Here is a 21,226-nt window from a genome sequence, read left to right as displayed (position 1 = left end):
TGAACAGTTTATCGTCCATGTTCCACTTTCATACAAGGCTACAATCTAATACCTTCAGAAATGTCTTCGTAGCAAGCAGATTTAAATTCGATATTAACAAATTTCTCTTTTTCAGAAACACTTTTCCTTCTACGGCCAGTTTGATTTTACATCCTCTCTACTACAGCCATCATCAGTTATTTTGGTGCCCAAATAGTAAATAGTGTGTCATTTCCTAATCTAACTCCCTCAGCATGGCCTGATCCAATTTTACAACAGAATCCATTCCACTCAGCGGCTCTTACAAGTCATTTGCTGTCTTCGACAGAATTGCAATGTTGATAATATTTTCTGCCAACTTAATCTCAATTACCTCTCTAATAAAAATGTCCTAGAACCTCAGAGTCTGTTTCTGGATTTTTTTGTAGTACTGTAATCCTCGGAGTGATTACATTCTATGCACTGTTCATCAACAGTTGACTTGTGTGGTTGTGCCAGATATGTGGAATGTTCATGCTCCCGACATTGGATCTCCTCTGTTCCAATTGTTCGTCTGAAATATGGGATGCCACACTGATACAGAACGCTATAAATTTTTGGCTTGCATAAACCAAAGTCATTTTGAGCTGTTTTGAGTTCATCGCTTATCGTGTTCAGTGAGCATGCCATTCTTTTTAAGGATCCTGGTGACTTTTTACGAGATCACTTCTACAGCAGGGAAGTATGCTGCTGCCTTTGCTTTTCCTGCTTTTCTTCCTATTTTCTTGTGGTGACTCCACGCTGCTGTGTTCTCACAATCTGGTGATTGGAGTACCCATTCTTGTCAAAGAGTTTTGAATTCAGAAATTCAGAGGCAAGGCTCTTTTCTCATAAGCTTTGTCCTCTGTGGGCTGGGGCACTCAGCACAGCATTTTTCTCTGTCTGGAGATTGTCAGCACATATAGGGTTTCAGTACACACTGAGGCCAAGTGAACTGTCTGACTTACAATTCATGATGACCTATGTGAATTGTTATTATCAGGTGTAGAGGAGGAGCAACAGCTACCATTCACATAGGTCATCATGAATTGTAAGTCAGACAGTTCACTTGGCCTCAGTGTGTACTGAAACCCTATATGTGCTGACAATCTCCAGACAGAGAAAAACGCTGTGCTGAGTGCCAGCCGGCAGAAATATTCTAAGTCCGAATCAAGGTCACGCGTGTTCGGACATGTATATAAGCGAGCGACTGCCGCGCAGCGTCTACGTCACGCTGCTGCTGCTGCACAGGCAACTGCATTGAACGCTGCCAAGATGCCTTACAGAAGATATCGCCGTCGTTCTAAGCAAACAGTCTACAAGAACATCGAGAACATCGAGTTTGCTACAACAGCTGGAGACAAGAAGAATCGTATTCCAGTTAAGTCTGTCGCTGCACAAGCTCTGCTCGATGGTCCTGCTGTTTTCGTCGGTTGTAGACTTAATTTTAGTTTAGATATAAACGATACGTTTGGTCATGGGAACGGATGGTATTATCAGGTGTAGAGGAGGAGCAACAGCTACCATTCACATAGGTCATCATGAATTGTTATTATCAGGTGTAGAGGAGGAGCAACAGCTACCATTCACATAGGTCATCATGAATTGTAAGTCAGACAGTTCACTTGGCCTCAGTGTGTACTGAAACCCTATATGTGCTGACAATCTCCAGACAGAGAAAAACGCTGTGCTGAGTGCCCCAGCCCACAGAGGACAAAGCTTATGAGAAAAGAGCCTTGCCTCTGAATTTCTGAATTCAAAACTCTTTGAAAGGATGGGTACTCCAATCACCAGATTGTGAGAACACAGCAGTGTGGAGTCATTGCAGGAAGTTCATGTGTGGCCATATGACGAATGTCTCATTTGCATATTGTAAGAAAGATGCACGTTTATTAGCGGATGATTGCAAGGCTTCCTAATCAGTAAAACAGTGTTAGAAAGTTCAGTTCAGGCCGCAAACAGAGAAATCAGACACTGAAACACCACCTGGACACCAGTCATTGATGGTGGGGATGGCATTACGCAAAAATTAACCCGAAGTGAACAATCTGCCACAAAGTGAATGAGTAATCTGCCAGTGAACATAATTGCTCAAGCACCAATATAAGTGCAAGAAAAACGATAAGAAATTCCAGACCGTTACACGGCAAGAAAATTGTGGAAAAAATGAAAGCGCCAATATTAAGTGACAGTCATGGAAGAGACTGTGCTCAAATACTGCAAAAACAACAAGGGCCCTCATACCAGGTAAAAAGCATAGTAAAACCTGGCCTCCACTAAATGAGGTGGTAAAAAATGCAGAAAATTTGACAAGATGCTTCAGAACACATGATACTTTGATTATAATAGGGGGTTCTAATGACACAGACAAACCTATTGATCTAATGATGAAACATTTGGTAGAACCATTGGAATCAATACTCACTCTAAGTCACAAAATGGATATCATTATCCATCCTATACCTAGGAGATATGATGTTCATAATTAAACCAGACTGAAATTTCAATTTCAGTCACAAACCCAGTCCAATTAAATCAACATGGATACAGCACCTTCAAAGACAAATTACCCCAGTGGGTCAAATCCCATGGTTGAAAAACCGCAAGTGGTCTATTCGGATTCTGGGGAGACCACAGAAGTGTGCATGGAGGTAAATCGGAGTACCTCAAAATCCTGTAATAACAAAATCAAACCAAAATCTAGAATTTGGCTAATGACATTTCATGTAAATTCGCTCTTAAAAATGGGAAAACTAAAAAAACATCCTGGACAAATCCAGAGAATGTAAAATCAAAATTATTGCATTTCAGAAATCATGATATACAGATGAAAATCCTTTTGATTTGGAAGGATACAGGAGATACAAAGGAAAACCTGGAAAACGAGCCATGGGAAATTGTCCACAATTTGGAACTGGATTTATAGTAGGTACATCAATACTTGATTCAGTCGCGACCTTCAAATCTTACTTGGGCCGGCTCTCCACGATGACAATAAAATCAGCTAATAAGATATACACTCTAATCAATGGACATGCACCAACTAACATCACTAACAAAACAAAGTAGAAGAATTCTGGAACCAATTAGATAATATTCTCCAAAATATCCCAAATAACCATGTCAAAATCCTTATCGGCGATTTCAATGCACAAATCGGTAAAGAAAAGAAATATCGATATTGGGTAGGTAAATGGTCAGGGCACACACAGACCAATCGGAATGGCATGCGACTCATTGAAATCTGCATAAACCATGACCTATTTTTCAAATCAACATTTTTCAAGAAAAGAGCCTCGAAAACAAAAACTTGGATCTCACCTAATTCGTTACTAGGTGAATATCAGTTGGATCATGTAATGATCTGTCATTTAAATACAGGGTGATTCAAAAAGAATACCACAACTTTAGGAATTTAAAACTCTGCAACGACAAAAGGCAGAGCTAAGCACTATCTGTCGGCAAATTAAGGGAGCTATACAGTTTCATTTAGTAGTACATTTGTTCGCTTGAGGCGCTGTTGACTAGGCGTCAGTGTCAGTTGATGCTAAGATGGCGACCGCTCAACAGAAAGCTTTTTGTGTTATTGAGTACGGCAGAAGTGAATTGACAACAATTGTTTAGCGTGCATTTCGAATGAAGTATGGTGTTAAACCTCCTGGTAGGTGGTGTATTAAACGTTGTATAAACAGTTTACAGAGAATGGGTGTTTGTGCAAAGGGAAAAGTTCTGGACGGCCGAGAACGAGTGATGAAAATGTAGCACGCATCCAGCAAGCATTTGTTCGCAGCCCAGGAAAATCGACTCGCAGAGCTAGCAGAGAGCTGCAAATTCCACAATCAACTGTATGGAGAGTCCTATGAAAAAGGTTAGTTATGAAACTTTATCGTCTGAAATTGGTTCAAGCACTGTCTGCAGCTGATAGGATTAAAAGAATCGATTTCTGTGATTTTATCCTTGCTCAAAGGAAACAGATGAATCTTTTGTTTCAAAGACTGTGTTTAGTGATGAAGCAACTTTCCACACTAACGGGAAAGTCAACCGTCACAATGTCTGTATATGGGGCACTGAGAATCCGTGGGAAACAACTCAGTATGAACGTGACTCACCTAAGGTGAACGTTTTCTGTGCCATTTCAGCCAATAAAGTTTTTGGTCCCTTTTTCTTTGAAGGTGCTACTGTAACTGGACTACAGTATCTGGAGATGTTAGAGAATTGGCTGTTCCCTCAGCTCGAACAAGAAGCACAACAATTCATATTTCAGCAGGATGGAGCGTCACCACATTGGCACTTATCTGTCCGTAACTACCTGAACGTCAACTACCCGAGGCGATGGATTGGCCGCCAGGCAGCCCGTGACAGAGCACTTCATCACTGGCCTCCAAAAAGCACTGATCTTACCGCCTGCGATTTTTTCTTATGGGCGTATGTTAAGGATATGGTGTTTCGGCCACCTCTCCCAGCCACCATTGATGATTTGAAACGAGAAATAACAGCAGCTATCCAAACTGTTACGCCTGATATGCTACAGAGAGTGTGGAACGAGTTGGAGTATCGGGTTGATATTGCTCGAGTGTCTGGAGGGGGCCATATTGAACATCACTGAACTTGGTTTTGAGTGAAAAAAAAACCTCTTTAAATACTTTTTGTAATGATGTATAACAGAAGGTTATATTATGTTTCTTTAATTAAATACACATTTTTAAAGTTGTGGTATTCTTTTTGAATCACCCTGTACAGTAGAAATCATGAAACTTAAAGTCCTTAATGGACAACACTTACATTACGAACATTACCCAACAAAATTCTCACTAGATGTCATTCCAGAAATTCACTAAGAAATCTCCACACTGTAAATATGATACACAAAAGATAAATGGCAATGAACAATTTACAAAAGAAACGCAAAATTTAAAACCACAAAAGTGGCAACAACTGCAAGCAGGACTTTTAAAAGCAGCTGAAACTGTAGCACCGCAAACAAGGACACGTAAACACCCGTGGCGGACAGATGAGTGTGACCAACTGACCAACTGATAAATCTCAGACAACAGGCCCGGCAAAATTGGTTGTGCAACAAAAATCAGAAGACCCTGGAAGATCTCAAAGATACCAAGAAAACAATCACAAAAGTAATACGAACAGTCCGTAAACAACAAGACGACAAAAAATTGCAAGACATAGATAATGATTTCAAGAAAAACAATTCCTGAAATTTCTACAGAGTATTCAAACAAAAATTAACAAAGTACTCTCCACCACACTCCAATTCAAAAATGACCATGGGGAAATTGCTCATACCAACACTGAAAACTGTGAAATTATTGCAAAATACTTTTCTAAATTGCTGAATAGTGAAAAGCCTCCAGAAAAATTTGAGTTCCATCGTACACAACGAAACCCAGACTCAAAGCCACCAAGTATACAAGAGATTAAAGAGATAATGCAGTCACTGAAAAATAACAAAGCATCAGGAGAAGACCAAATCATTGCAGAATTATGGGAAAATGCAGGAGAAAATCTTATTGCAAAACTCAAAGAAATGCATGAAATCTGGAAAACTGAAAAAATCCCCACAGATTGGAAGACTGCAATCATACATCCTCTGTACAAAAAAGGAAGTAAAACAGACCCCAACAACTATCGTGGAATCTCTTTATTGTCTATGACATACAAAATTCTGTCTAAAGCCCTACTAAACTGCGCAGAACCTCAGCTCGATTTAAAACTAGGTGAATACCAAGTTGGGTTCAGAAAAGGTCGATCATGCGTAGAACAAATTCTTAACTTGAAAAACTCAATGAATATTTACATAGTACTTCAAGCAAAAGTTCTGTCATCACATTTGTCAATTTTAAAAAAGCATATGACAGTATAGACCGAGAATCCCTTTTCGAAGTATTAGCAGAATTTGGACTAGACCAAAAGACAACAAACATCATAAAAGAAACACTCACGGAGACCAAATCCAAAGTAAAATTTATGGGAGAATTGAGCACAGAATTTGAAATAGACACAGGAGTACGACAAGGGGATGTGCTGTCCCCAGTGCTCTTCAATTGTGCTCTTGAAAAACTTGTTGGAGAATGGAAAAAAGCAGGTGCACCAGCACACAGATTGGGACCAAGACATAAGGGCCTAGAATTAGACTGTTTGGCATTTGCTGACGACACGGCACTGATCGCACAAAACATTACCGATGCACAGAAACAGCTAGAATTATTACAAGAACAAGCAACTAAAATAGGATTACAAAATTCATTTGAAAAAACAAAATTTATGACTGACATCAAAGATGCACCTTCTGATCTCAAAATTGGTAATAACTACATCTCTAGAGTAAAAGAATTTAAATATTTAGGCGAATGGATTGCAGAAAACTGTAATGAAAAGAAATCTGTCAGATCAAGAGTCCAGAAAATGGAGACGGTGTTTCAGTTAACAAAAAACATTTATAACAAAACGAGTCTCTCGTGGAACTGCAAAATACGACACTGTACAACAGTAATTAGACCCGAAGCTCTCTACGCATCTGAGACACTAAACCTTCAACACAGAACAGTAAAAGAGGAATGAGACATGAAAGAACATAAGATAATGAGGAAAATCCTAGGACCAAAACCCAATGCAGAAATATATAAAAATGTCTCCAAAATAACGGACACAACACGCATGAGAAGAATCCAATTCATGGGGCACTTACAAAGAATGGACTCAAACAGGTTAACGCACAAAATCCATACATTTTTAAAGAACAAAACTACAAGACTGAACTGGTACAAACAGACAGAAAAAAGACCTGAGAGAATTAGGGTCTCCAAGTCTACATGATAGAAATGAAATCAGAAAAATCACAAACACAGGGGGGTTTTGAGGAAGAAGAGAGAAAAACTAACCGACATACGTGGTCTACGCAACGAAAGCTAGCCCATTCGTTGTTCATGAAGGAATACTGGGCGAAAAGGAAGGCCAACAAATATTGATTACCCATGGTCCTAAGTGATCCATCTGCGAAGAAGAAGAAGAATACTGCAAACCTCCACCGGATACAAGCACTGAATTTAGCAAAACATGCATACAAAAAAAGAATTGCTGTGAACTTTGAAATAGAGAGACTACCCAGAAACCACTTCACAACACATGGTTTCTACCTAAACAAATGTGGCAAGGAGAATATCTGCAATAGACTGGCCTTCCTGACAACTGTGGGAAACAATAAGAAACCAAAAGTCAGAAACCATAAACAGATGCTTATAAACAATTGGATCAAGACAAACAAGATGGTACACAAAAAGAGTAATAGTGGCCATACTGTGCAAACTACACTAGACAAATGGGTCACAAAGTCACAGAGACGAAACAAAAACCCCCTGACCTCTCACAAAGGATCAATAATGTGATAGTGAACATTATTGAGACAGCCCTCCAAAATGACAAGGTGATGCCTCAGCAGTGTGATGTGTATGTGGATAGTTTTCAGGACATTCCGGAGGGCTGAATGGAAGGCCTCTCCAGTTTGTCTGACGAACCAGTTTCAGGCTCTGTCTCTGGCTGATACTGATCTTCGGCCGGACATGACTGCTTATCCTGTTCCAGAGGTTGCCCCTCAGTCTGCAAGATACGAGCGGTCGCAGAGGGTGGGCTTACTGGTAGTTGGGAGCTCCAACGTCAGGGGTGTAATGGGTACCCTTAGGGATATGGCAGCAAGAGAGGGGAAGAAAACCAATGTGCACTCATTGTGCATACCAGGGGGAGTCATTCCAGATGAGAAAAGGGTCCTTCCGGATGCCATGAAGAGTACAGGGTGCACCCATCTGCAGGTGGTCGCTCATGGATCGGAGGAAATCCTCTCTGGCTTCCGGCGGCTATCTGATTTGGTGAAGACTGCCAGTCTCACTAGTGAGATGAAAGCAGAGCTAACCATCTGCAGCATCGTTGACAGGACTGACTGCGGACCTCTGATAGAGCCGAGTGGATGGTCTGAATCAGAGGCTGACAAGGTTCTGAAACCGTGTGGGCTGCAGATTCTTCGACATGCGCCATAGGGTGGTGGGGTTTCGGGTTCCGCTGGATAGCTCAGGAGTCCACTACACACAGCAGGCAGCTACACGGCTAGCAGGGGTTGTGTGACGTGGACTGGGCGGTTTTTTAAGTTAGATGGCCTAGGGCAAGTACAGAAAGAGCAACAGCCTCAAAGGGTGTGGGGCAAAGTCAGGACATGTGGGGACCAAGCAGCAATCGGTATTGTAATAGTAAACTATCGAAGCTGTGTTGGTAAAGTACCGGAACTTCAAGCGCTGATAGAAAGCACCGAAGCTGAAATCATTATAGGCACGGAAAGCTGGTTGACACCAGAGATAAATTCTGCCGAAATTTTTACAAAGGCACAGACGGTGTTTAGAAAGGATAGATTGCATGAAATTGGTGGTGGCGTGATTGTCACTGTTAGTAGTAGCTTATCCTGTAGTGAAATAGAAGTGGATAGTTACTGTGAATTCTTATGGATGGAGGTTACACTCAACAACCGAGCTAGGTTAATAATTGGCTCCTTTTACCGACCTCCTGACTCAGCAGCATTAGTGGCAGAACAACTGAGAGAAAATCTGGAATACATTTCACATAAATTTCCTCAGCATGTTATAGTCTTAGGTGAAGATTTCAATTTACCAGATATAGACTGGGACACTCAGATGTTTAGGACGGGTGGTAGGGACAGAGCATTGAGTGACATTATACTGAGTGCACTACCCAAAAATTACCTCGAGCAATTAAACAGAGAACCAACTCATGGAGATAACATGTTGGACCTGAATAACAAAGAGACCCAAACTTTTCGACTCTGTAAGCGCAGAACAGAGAATCAGTGATCGTAAGGCCGTTGCAGCATCCTTGAATATGGAAGTAAATAGGAATATTAAAAAAATGGAGGAAGGTTTATCTGTTTAGGAAGAGTAATAGAAGACAGATTTCAGACTACCTAACAGATCTAAACGAAAATTTCTGTTTCAAAACTGGCAATGTTGAGTGTTTATCGAAAAAGTTCAAGGCAATCGTAAAATGCGTTTTAGACATGTACGTGCTGAGTAAAACTGTGAGGGACGGAAAAACACACCGTGGTTCAACAACAAAGTTAGGAAACTACTGTGAAAGCAAAGAGAGCTTCACTGAAAATTTAAACGCAGCAAAAACCTCTCAGACAAACAGAAACTAAACGATGTCAAAGTTAGTGTAAGGAGGGCTATGCGTGAAGTGTTCAGTGAGTTCGAAAGTGAAATTCTATGTACCGACATGACAGAAAATCCTAGGAAGTTCTGGTCATACGTTAAATCAGCAAGTAGCTCAAAACAGCATATCCAGACACTCCGGGAAAATGATGGCTTTGAAATAGAGGATGACACGCGTAAAGCTAAAATACTAAACACCTTTTTCCAAAGCTGTTTCACAGAGGAAGACCGCACTGCAGTTCCTTCTCTAAATCCTCGCACAAATGAAAAAATGGCTGACATCGAAATAAGTGTCCAAGGAATAGAAAAGTAGGTGAAATCACTCAACATACGAAAGTCCACTGGACGTGATGGGATACCAATTCTATTCTACACAGATAACCGAAAGAACTTGCCGCCCCCCCCCCCCCCCCCCCCCCCCTTCTAACAGCCGTGTACCGCAAGTCTCTACAGGAACAGAAGGTTCGAAATGACTGGAAAAGAGCACAGGTAGTCCCAGTCTTCAAGAAGGGTCGTCGAGCAGATACATAAAACTATAGGCCTATATCTCTGACATCGATCTGTTGTAGAATTTTAGAACATGTTTTTTACTCACATATCATGTCATTTCTGGAAACCCAGAATCTACTCTGTAGGAATCAACATGGATTCCGGAAACAGCGATCATGTGAGACCCAACTCACTTTATTTGTTCATGAGACCCAGAAAATATTAGATACAGGCTCCCAAGTAGATGCATATTCCTTGACTTCCGGAAGGCGTTCAATACAGTTCTGCACTGTCACCTGATAAACAAAGTAAGAGCCTACGTAATATCAGACCAGTTGTGTGGCTGGATTGAAGAGTTTTTAGCAAACAGAACACAGCATGTTGTTCTCAATCGAGAGACATCTACAGACGTTAAAGGAACCTCTGGCGTGCCACAGGGGAGTGTTATGGGACCATTGCTTTTCACAATATATATAAATGACCTAGTAGATAGTGTCAGAAGTTCCATGCGGCTTTTTGTGGATGATGCTGTAGCATACAGAGAAGTTGCAGCATTAGAAAATTGCAGCGAAATGCAGGAAGATCTGCAGCGGATAGGCAGTTGGTGCAGGGAGTGGCAACGGACCCTTAACATAGACAAATGTAATGTATTGCAAATACATAGAAAGAAGGATCCTTTATTGTATGATTATATGATAGCTTAACAAACATTGGTAGCAGTTACTTCTGTAAAATATCTGGGAGTATGCGTGCTGAACGATTAGAAGTGGAATGATCATATAAAATTAATTGTTGGTAGGGCGGGCACCAGGTTGAGACTCATTGGGAGAGTCCTTAGAAAATGTAGTCCATCAACAAAGGAGGTAGCTTGCAAAACACTCGTTCGACCTATACTTGAGTACTGCTCATTGGTGTGGGATTCGTAACAGGTTGGGTTGACGTAGGAGATAGAAAAGATCCAAAGAAGAGCGGCGCATTTCATCACAGGGTTATATGGTAACCGTGATAGCATTACGGAAATGTTTAGCAAACTCAAGTGGCAGACTCTGCATGAGGGGCGCTCTGCATCACGGTGTAGCTTGCTGTCCATGTTTCGAGAGGGTGCGTTTCTGGATGAGATATTGAATATATTGCTTCCCCCTACTTAGACCTCCAGAGGAAATCACGAATGTAAAATTAGAGGGATTTGAGTGCACACGGAGGCTTTCCGGCAGTCATTCTTCCCGCGAACCATACGCGACTGGAACAGGAAAGGGAGGTAATGACAGTGGCATGTAAAGTGCCTCCACCACACACCATTGGGTGGCTTGTGGAGTATAAATGTAGATGTAGGTGTAGACCACCTGGAAGATGAGTCGGCTGCCTAGGACAACCAACAAAACCAGCGCAACTGCTCGGAAGTCAACATATCTGGAATACAGCACAATTTAAACTACAAGTCAGTGACACAGTAAATATGACTTCAAGCCCCCTGAGTAAACACCACTCAGACCTGAAAATCTATTATCACAATGTCCAATCCTCAAGCAACAAAACTGATGACTTAAGCATTTTGATGACCAGTGAACTCTGTGATATCTCAGTAGTATGCCTAGTAGAGCACTGGCTCTACACTGATGTAGTCAAGTTAATCTCACTACCAAATTTCAAACTGTTTGAACACTACTCCAGATCAAATGATGGACATGGTGGAGTTGCCATCATCATAAAACAACACATTGAATATAGCCCACTTCCTATCATAAACAAAATACGAACAGACAAGATCTTTGAATGTGCAGCCATAAAGCTTACAGATCTAAATCTAATTGTAGCAACAATTAACTGTCCCCCCTGCAGTAGTATTAATGATTTTCTGTTACAAATGGACTTGTTTCTATCCAAAATAAGTCAGTGGAAACAGGATGTAATTACAAGTGGTGACTAATATAGAAATTTCTCACACACAACAGAAACAGGGAGACATTGATTAACATTGCAAAAACTTATAATCTGCATGGCCTTGCAAACGAGCCTACTGGAATAACACCACATCCAAGACAGCTCTAGATAAAATTTTTGCAAACAGAAATAAACTTAACCCAACACTAGATTATACAATGCAGGATTCAGCGACCACCAAGCTGTCATTATAAAGGTCGGTGTTAGCAAAGGTACCTCAAACCCAGTCCCACCTAAAACTTTACGAAGATTTTTCACTCAAGATAACTTGAACAAGCTAAACGCCCTCCTTAGTAAACAAAAGTGGACAGAGATGTACGCAGCCAATGATGTCAACATGAAATTCAACATATTATTTGACAAAATGATCCACCACTTTGAAGAGGCTTTTCCACAAAAACAAATAAGAATAAATAATAACAATAAGAGAAACAATACTTGGATTACACCAGCTATAAAAATCTCTTGCAAACATAAAAGAATACTCCATATGTTATTTAAACAAAGTAGTGACTCCCCCCAACTAACAGAATGCTATAAAAACTACACATGTATCCTAAGAAGAGTGATAAGACAGGCAAAAAGGATGCAAAATGATGAGTACATTGACAAATCCAGCACTAAAGTAAAAGCAATGTGGAATATCATAAAAAGGGAAAGGGAGGAAATGAAAGCTACACACATGAACATAGAAATCAAACCCAGCAATGAATCTCTATCTAATCTCAAAGATATGGTGAACTCTTTCAACAATTTCTTAAGAGCATAGTTGAAAAATTGGTCAAAAATAATCCTAACACAAACTACCAACCAGCAAACCAAAAATATCACACATGTGCAGAGTCAATGAAAATGGCGTTACAAAAGCCCTCAGAGTTAAAAAAATTCCTATTCACTTGGAATTGATGGTATCCCAGCAGCACTAACCAAAAATTGTGTACACACAATTGCTGAACCATTAACTCACCTCTGTGACTGTTCTTTCCAGGCAGGTACTTTCCCGGAAGCTCTGAAACTTTCTGAAGTAATTCCTGTCTTCAAAAAAAGGTGATAATACAAAAATACAGGTATGAATAACTACAGGCCTATCTCATTCTCATCCTGTTTTTCTAGAGTTATTGAAAAAAATAATGTACAAAAAACTGATAGACTTCATTGAAGGAGGGAAAAAAGATTTACTAAGTTTAGCTCAACATGGGTTCAGAAACAACAAATCTATTGAAACTGCAGTATATGATTGCATAAATATGCTATTACATCTTTTGGATAAAAAACAACCGATAACAGGCATATTTCTGGATCTGTCAAAGGCTTATGACACTGTTGACCACAAAATATTGCTGGAAAAAATTGAACACTATGGTATCAGAGGAATTGCAAACAATTGGATTGCTTCATTCCTAACCAATCGGATGCAGAAAGTCAGCGTGAAATACACTAACAGACTAAGCCAAATCAATAACTGAAATCCTATCGAGTAATAAAACTGTAAAGCAAGGTGTACCACAGGGCACAGTATTGGGACCTCTACTTTTCCTGGGACCTCTCATAATGACTTGAGCCTGAATGTAGATGCACACAAAACAATAATATTTGCTGATGACACAGCTGTACTCCTCAAAGGGGAGAATACAGAGGCTGTGCAAAAGGCTGTGAACTTGGTAACTGAACAACTCCACAACTGGGCTAAAATCAACAGATTAACTATCAACACCAAAAAGACAGCTTCCATGAACTTTCAACAACACAAAATGCAAATTCCTCTCAACCACTTGTCACTGTAAATAACCACCCAATAGATACTGACACAGCTTTCAAATTCTTGGGCCTGTGGGTTGAAGATAACCTGAAATGGAATACACATACAGGAAAGGTAAATGCCAGAATTAGTACTGGCTGTTATGCATTGAGTGTACTGAAATGATGTGCTAGCCTGAAAACAATTAACCAGTGCGTACTACGCTTACATACAAGCCCACCTAAAATATAGTGTGATGTTCTGAGGAAATTCTCCAACTGCCCTGAGCACATTCAAAATCAGAAGAGAGTAATGAGGATTATTACTGGGAGCAAACCCAGAAACTTCTGCAAACCAAACTTCAGAAAGTTGGAAATTCTTACACTGCCTTGCCTATACATTCTCGAGACTCAAAAAATTTTTCATAAACCACGTAGTGCCAACTGACTCCAGAGTCGTAAAAAATAATGAAAGACATAAACACAACACCAGGAAAAACTCAAATCTGCATGTTTTACATACAAACATTCAACTGTGTAAAAAGAGAGCTTTCCACAAGGGCCTCCAACTGTTCAACAATCTTCCCACTAAAATTAAGTCCATCGAGGGCAACATTAAATTTAGCAAAGCCGTGAAGTCATAATATTGTTGTCTTACTGTTTTTACTCTATAAATGAGTACTTAGAACAGTAATCTTTCTATTTATATTAAATTGAAAACATTGAGCAATTGGAGTGAAGTAAACTTAACCAATCTTTGCAAAATAATGCATTAGGATACATCAGATCACAGGGAACATATGCTTAGGAATGGACAGAATACCACACACTTGAAGCTAGGACCGCAGCAGGTATAAAGAGAAAGAACAGTCCCCTTAATGTTTTAGTATCTCAGGGAACACTCACTGATGCCAAAGAACTATGATGCCAAATTATTGTGCCAAGAAAACATAACCATTCAGCAGCAGAGCTGTGAGAACATTATACAAAATGTATACCAGTTGATGTTCAAGTACATTATACATATTTGATGGTCTCATGACGACAACTAGAGTGTCAATTTGGAGAAATGGTTGCAAATGGAGTGTAAACACTTGGCAGACACTATCATCTTCTGCAGTACATTTCACTTATAGACTATTTGGATTCTTCTTCCCAGTACACAGAACTTTGTTATTAGGAACTATTTTTATTCCGTATCTGATTTACACCATCTATCTTGACTTAACATACTCTAGTTTCTCCCATCATTCGTTACTTTCCCACTTCTCTTCCTCTATTATTTTCCCATTTATTTATTTTCCCTGTTTATCTTTCTCTATCTCTATTTCTTCCTACCCCTTTGCCTATCGTTGCGCCTTCTCTGCCATTTGATAACTGTATTTGCTCCTGCCATTTTGAGCCTCATCTGTGCTTTATTTTCACTCCGTTGTTCCCTAACTGTTGACACGTTAACTGCCTTGGCTTCCGGAACTTTGTCCACAAAATTTTTCTACACTTACCTTTCAATTATTGTGCACGGTATCCTTCAAAATACTCTCCTCCCCAATTGAGACACTACTCCCAATGCCTTTTCCACTTACAGAAGCATCCTTGGTACACTTGCTGGATCGCGTGAAGCACCGTTAATGAATTTTCTTTTTATCTCATCTAATGTGGGAAATCTTCCTTTAAATAAGGTTTTCAACTTTGAAAATAAAAAAGTCCACATGGGCCACATCTGGAGAGCACAGAGGATGAGGCAGCAGAGTGATTTCGTTTCTTGTGTAATTGTCATGCGCCATCAGGGATGAGGCAGCAGAGTGATTTCGTTTCTTGTGTAATTGTCATGCGCCATCAGGGATGAATGTGCATCATGCAAGAGCCATGAATTGTCTTGCCACATTTCAGCCCGTTTCCTTCTCACATTTTCTCGCAGATGTAGCAGCACATCCAGACAGTACCATTGATTAAAGGTTGGCCCTGTGGCATGAATTCATGATAAACTAATCCTTCAAAGTCAAAGAAAACTACCAGGTTGGCTTGGCCATTTGCCCTGACCAGCTTTTTTCAGCCTTGGAGAATCTTTGCTGACCCACCATGAAGACTGAACCTTGGTCTCAACATCCTAACTGTAAACCCATGTCTCATCACCAGTTGTGATTCTCTTCAGGAACATCTTTTTCTTATTTGCGTGATCCTAAAGCTCTTCACAGATTGTGAGGTGAACGTCTTGACTCGAGCCGCGAGACAAACTTGACAGCAACATGATGCATTTCAAGATGCTGTGTCTGGATTTCTTAACACAATCCAACTGAAATGTTACATTTTCTGCAATCTCTTGGGCAGTTAGTCTTCGATTGGCATGCACAATTTCATTAACGTTACTGACATGAGCATTATCTATAGATGTCAAAGGGTATCCTGCACGATGGTCATCTTCAACTTCCATCCAGCCATTTTTAAACTGGGTGAACGATTCATAACACCAAGTATGGCTTAAGCACTCATCACAATAGGCTTCATGCATTATTTAGTGTGCCTCTATATAGGTTTCCTTGAGTATCACGCAAAATTTAATGCAGACACATTGCTCCTCTAACTCTGCCATCTCAAAATTCGCATACTGTGTGATGCAATGTTCTACTCAATACAGCACTGAGCAATAACTAGCAGACATACAAAATGAAACTTCTGGCAGTTATACATTAAACACAGGCATATGCTGGTATGTCAACCTCATTTCGCTCTTGTTTTCATCTGCACAATATGTGTGTAATGATATTTCTGGTTTCCTTTGTTGTCCAATTGTTGCTTGGATTTCTGAACTATGTCATCAGTGGGATGTAAACCAATAACTTTCCTTCTCTTAATCTGGGCAAAGATAAGTACTCAAATTCATGACTAGGCGAACAGACAAAGCATAGCCTGTTCTTTGTTTGCTCTTGTACTTATCCTCCTAATTCTGGGGGCTAAGTGACCTACCTCTCCCTTCTAATCTCCCCCAACCTATCTTTCTTTGCTCCCTGAGGAACAAACTAATAGTTCTGAAAGCTAATCAAGTTCTTTACTTATCAATGTGTTTACTGCTAATATGATAGTTTCACCTACTGAAGAAATTCTCTCTCTGTTATTTTACAGTTTTCTCAACTGAGTTTTTCTTTCATACAATTATTAACAACCTATTTGATATCTCAAAAGGTGTTAGGATTTTAAAAATATTTCCTGTATATGCGAATCTTAAGCTAATGTTTGAATTGTATGCCATTCCCATGAGGTGTAGTGGTCTCACTGCAATTAGTGAAAAAGGTATTCTGATAAGTGTTGACTGCTGTGACTAATCGAGTATGACAATACCTAAAGGAAGTGTTCCTATATTCACTGAAATGCTGAGGACTGGTTTCAAATGGTTTACTTGTATGATGTTAGCACTAACATTCTGTACAGTAATAGAAACAAAGAGTAAGCTATGAATTTATGCATACTGTTTATTTAACAACAACAACAATAATAATAATCATAATAATAATAACAATAATAATAATAACAGATTTGTCTAAAATTTCTGTATTTGTATTTGGATTATGTAATAAAAAAATTTAAAAATAAATTATCAGAATATAAGCATTTCATTCAAATTGTTACCTGGCATCCATGCTGACACTTCATGTCATCAGTGCATTCATCAGAGTCTGTGCAGAAGGTTCCAGTAGAATCAAGTTTGAAGCCTCTTGGACAAATGCACTTGAAGCTGCCAAGTGTGTTGATACATGTTCCAGGTGGGGGACAGTTGCCTGTGTGATCCTCACACTCATTGATATCTGCATGTGCAAACAATGCAAAATGTAATAAAGCTGCACCTGGTAAAATCTAAATTTAGTTACAGTTACGTGCTCTGGCCTTTAGGAGAAAATGGGCAAAGAAGAACCTGTATGGTAAAATTCAGAAACTGCTGTGAGAAGTCAATTCATTTTCCATCATAGCTGATTTTTTATGAATAAACGATTCCACTTATCAACATATACTACAATTCATATACCAGGTGAACGTAAAAAAAAAAAAAAAAAAAAAAAAAAAAAAAAAAAAAAAAAAAAATGAAAAGTGGCACTGAGGAAGCCAATGTGATAACAATTATGGTCCTCTCCTATGAGTCAAAATGTTTTTTTCTTGCAGCCATCCTAATTATAGTCCACATCATGTAGGAAGGCACTTCCATGCAGAGAGCCAAAGTTATAGGAAAGCATGGACGGGATGGGGCAGAGAGTGGGCAAACAACATCTGGGTTGCTGGGCTGTGTTGCTGTGGATGACAGGTTCATTTGCCAACAGTACGTCATTTAATACATTCAAATCTAAGAGAATAATAATAAATTTTAAAACCAATATTGATCAGTTGCTACATGAGAGACTTGCTGACAACAATGCATTCATTGCTCCACAGCTTCTGTGTCACATCAGGTGAAAGCAGCTGCTGCAGTTTTGTAAAAAATATCAAGAACTATTTTTCTTAAAAAGGTGAGTGTCTAATGACAAGATCATTGAAACTGGTTACAATATTTTCCATTTTAGTGCAGATTGGACTGAATTATATGTAGAAATGTAGTACACAACAAAAATAACATCAAACACAAACGGAAATCATTATATTTCCTTGACAACTGCTTCTACTCCACAGAATTTTAAAATTGTGTAATTTTATAATGCATGTGTGTGGATGTGTGACTGTAGTTCAATGTAAATCGCTGTGAATAAAGAAGGGTTACTGGTAGCAAAGACTCCATGCAAAAGACTATTATGTAAATCGTCAGCATGTTGTCATATTTTTTGCTGTTAACAAGCATCATAGTGCAAACTAGCTCGTCCAATATTACAATGAGACACTGTATTTATGATCCATAGGACAAGTAAACAACAAACCAATTTATTTGAATAACTCGAAAACATGCTCTCAGATAATGCTGAAAACTACTGAGAACTCAGCAGATAACAAGGATTTGTAATGTCAGTTATTTTCTATCTATATTCATTTCAAACACAAAACGCCTTAAAACATCCTTGTCAAAGCCATATTTGTGTTATAGGTCTCATGCAACATGAAACTAATTTTTCCTGATGTTTATACAGTTGACACATTCATTTACTATTCTGTGTATACTTCTCTTGCTGACTCGTGCTTCTACAGTTTGTTCTTTTGTCTTCAGAATGTCAACAATAGGAATCCCATTTTCAGTTGCACATTTGAAAATGTTAAATATGTGGTAAAAAAACCTCATTGACTTCTTGCGAAGCACTTCACATTTATCGGCGTCGCATGACGTACTCATTTGGAAATCACGCTAACACATTTAGAGATAAGCATTCAAAGCTATACTGCTACAAGAAAATAACATCGACATCTGAATAAATAATTTGATTGCTCTGTGAATGAAACTGCATTGTCACAAAGTACAGCAACAGCATTGCATGCAGGGGAGAGGTTCTTGCCACTTAGTTGTAGTTGGGCCGCCTTTCTACATGATGCAGACAATAGTGAATTACTAAAAAATTATGGCTGAAGAGGGCAAATGTAGGATAGCTCCATAGAGTGAGCAAAATACTTGAGTGTTTCCTATATTAATTTTTCACTCTAAGAAGTTTCCTGATGTGGTGGCTAACAGGAGTATCTGCTTCAATAGAAGACAGAAGACAATGAATAACTTTGGACTAACATTCAATTGTTTCTGTTCACTAGCACACTGACATTATTGAAGCCACATAATTCCCATGTTAACTTTGCCCAGTCATAATGACCTTAGATAAAGATCATCCCTCCCCAGCATTTGTAACTAATGATATAATGTTATTTATGAATATGTAGATGCACTGAAAAAAGTGTCTTCTGCCCACTAAGGTCAATTAGCTCAGATGACTTCTGTATGCTATCAGTATCAACCAAAGCTACTTGATTTCAAATGATACAGCTACTTCCACCAGCCAACGAACTGAGAATCTTCTTAGAATGAATGATTAATAGATCATAAAAATGTCTGACAATGTAAAATGCTGAAGGGGCTCAAAATTCTCAGAGAAGTAGGTGTATGTTATAAGGAAAGATGGGTAATGTATAATATGTATAACAACCAAGAAGGAACATTGAAATTGTGACCAAGAAGTGCTTGGATTCTGTAGGGTGTAAGACAGCGATGCAGTCCAATCTTCTATCTGTACATTGGGGAAGCAATCACGTAAATAAAAATAGCATTAAAATTGAGGGTGAAAGAACATCAATGATAAAATTCACTCATGACGATGCTATCCTCAGTGTATGTGAGGAAGAATTACAGGACATACCGAATGGAAAGAAGTCTTTTGAGCACAGAATATGGAAAGTAATGAGAAGCAGCAGAAATGAGATTAGTGATAAACTTAACAACAATATTGGGGACCACGAACTTGAGGAATTCTGCTATGTTGGAAGCAAAATAGCACAGAGCAGTTGAAGCAAGGGATACATTAAAAGCATATTAGCACAGGGAAAGAAGACGTTTCTGGCTAAAACAAAATATAGTAGTATCAAATGTCAGCCTTAATTGGAGAAAAAAATGAGAATGTACATCCAGAGCATAGCATAATACAGAAGTGAATCATGAACTGTGGGCAGATTGCAAAAGAAAAGAATTGAAATGTTCTGATGTGGTGCTACAGAAGTATGAAGAAAATTACATGGACATACGCGATTAGAAATCAGGACTTCTCTACCAAACAGATGAGAAAAAAAGAAACATGGAAAACTCTGACAAGAAGAAGGGTCAGAATGATAAGACACATGTTAATACATCAGGAAATAACTTCCATGGCACTAGAGAGAACTGTAGAGGATAAAAACTCTAAGGGAAGACAAAGATTAGAATACATCCCACAAATAATAATTGAGGATGATGGGTATAAGTACTAATCTGAGATGAAGCAGTTGGCACAGGACAGGAAGCCATGGTTGGCCTCATCAAACCAGTCACAGGACTGATGGAAAAACAGAGAGAGAGAGAGAGAGAGAGAGAGAGAGAGAGAGAGAGAGAGAGAGAGAGAGAGAGAGAGAGAGAGAACTGGCTCTTGTCCACCAAAACTATAAAGAGACAAATTATTTGAGAAGAATAACACACCAAAGGTTATCATTGTGTAATGTTGTTCTCTATGTCTGATGTCTTAAGAATTTATGTAGAAAAGGGAAGCCAAGTGGCAGCATGTTGATAAACATACACACTAAATCTAAAACTTTGCTCGCTTGCAGATCCAGGATTCCCTCATTTGGCAAAAGGGAAAGGAAAGGTTGAAGACACAAGACAATATATAGTTAGAGCAGGAAAACCATAACTGATTTTCTTGTCAGAAACATACATCAGTCATTGTAGTTCAGATATGTGTAATTGCTTCATAATGGGCATGGACATTCACTTGTAGTTTCTCACAAAATTGCAGAGGAATGAAAAACACAGATATGTACGTAATCCATCAATGTAAACTGCTATGGTTATTATTTACAATGACATAGGAAAATTCTGAGTGGAATACAAACAAGCGTGTGAGAATTAGTAAGTGCTGAGTAGTAGAAAGATACGTTAACAATAAGTTGAACATTAAAGCTTAACTGAATTCCCATACTTCAGAGCATACACATACAACAACACCAACACACCCACCTACATTCAACAAACAGTGAGATTTGACAGGGAATCAGGAGATGATATTTCTCTTTCTCTCGCCAAATAGCCATTTCCACTTAGTTATAATTATCCAAGTTGAATATGGTGATGCAAGGATATTTTTAGTCATATTCATTCCAAGTCCAAACTCTGGCCGAAAATTAGGAAATAAATCCTTAAC

The 21,226-nt window shown here is 39.1% G+C and overlaps 1 protein-coding gene across 1 annotated transcript in view; it reads right to left on the bottom strand.

Annotated features, from left to right (window-relative positions):
- Positions 1–21,226, bottom strand: part of LOC126282212 (fibrillin-2-like) — a 687,537-nt gene that overhangs the window by 53,425 nt on the left and 612,886 nt on the right. The window contains exon 48 of the mRNA XM_049981761.1: positions 17,013–17,188. Coding sequence (XP_049837718.1) covers positions 17,013–17,188 — 176 coding nt within the window. The remainder of the gene's footprint in view (positions 1–17,012; positions 17,189–21,226) is intronic.

The sequence above is a fragment of the Schistocerca gregaria genome, chromosome 7 (assembly GCF_023897955.1).
Source record: "Schistocerca gregaria isolate iqSchGreg1 chromosome 7, iqSchGreg1.2, whole genome shotgun sequence".
NCBI classification, from domain to species: Eukaryota; Metazoa; Arthropoda; class Insecta; order Orthoptera; family Acrididae; genus Schistocerca; species Schistocerca gregaria.
This window is presented reverse-complemented; position numbering and strand designations above follow the sequence as displayed.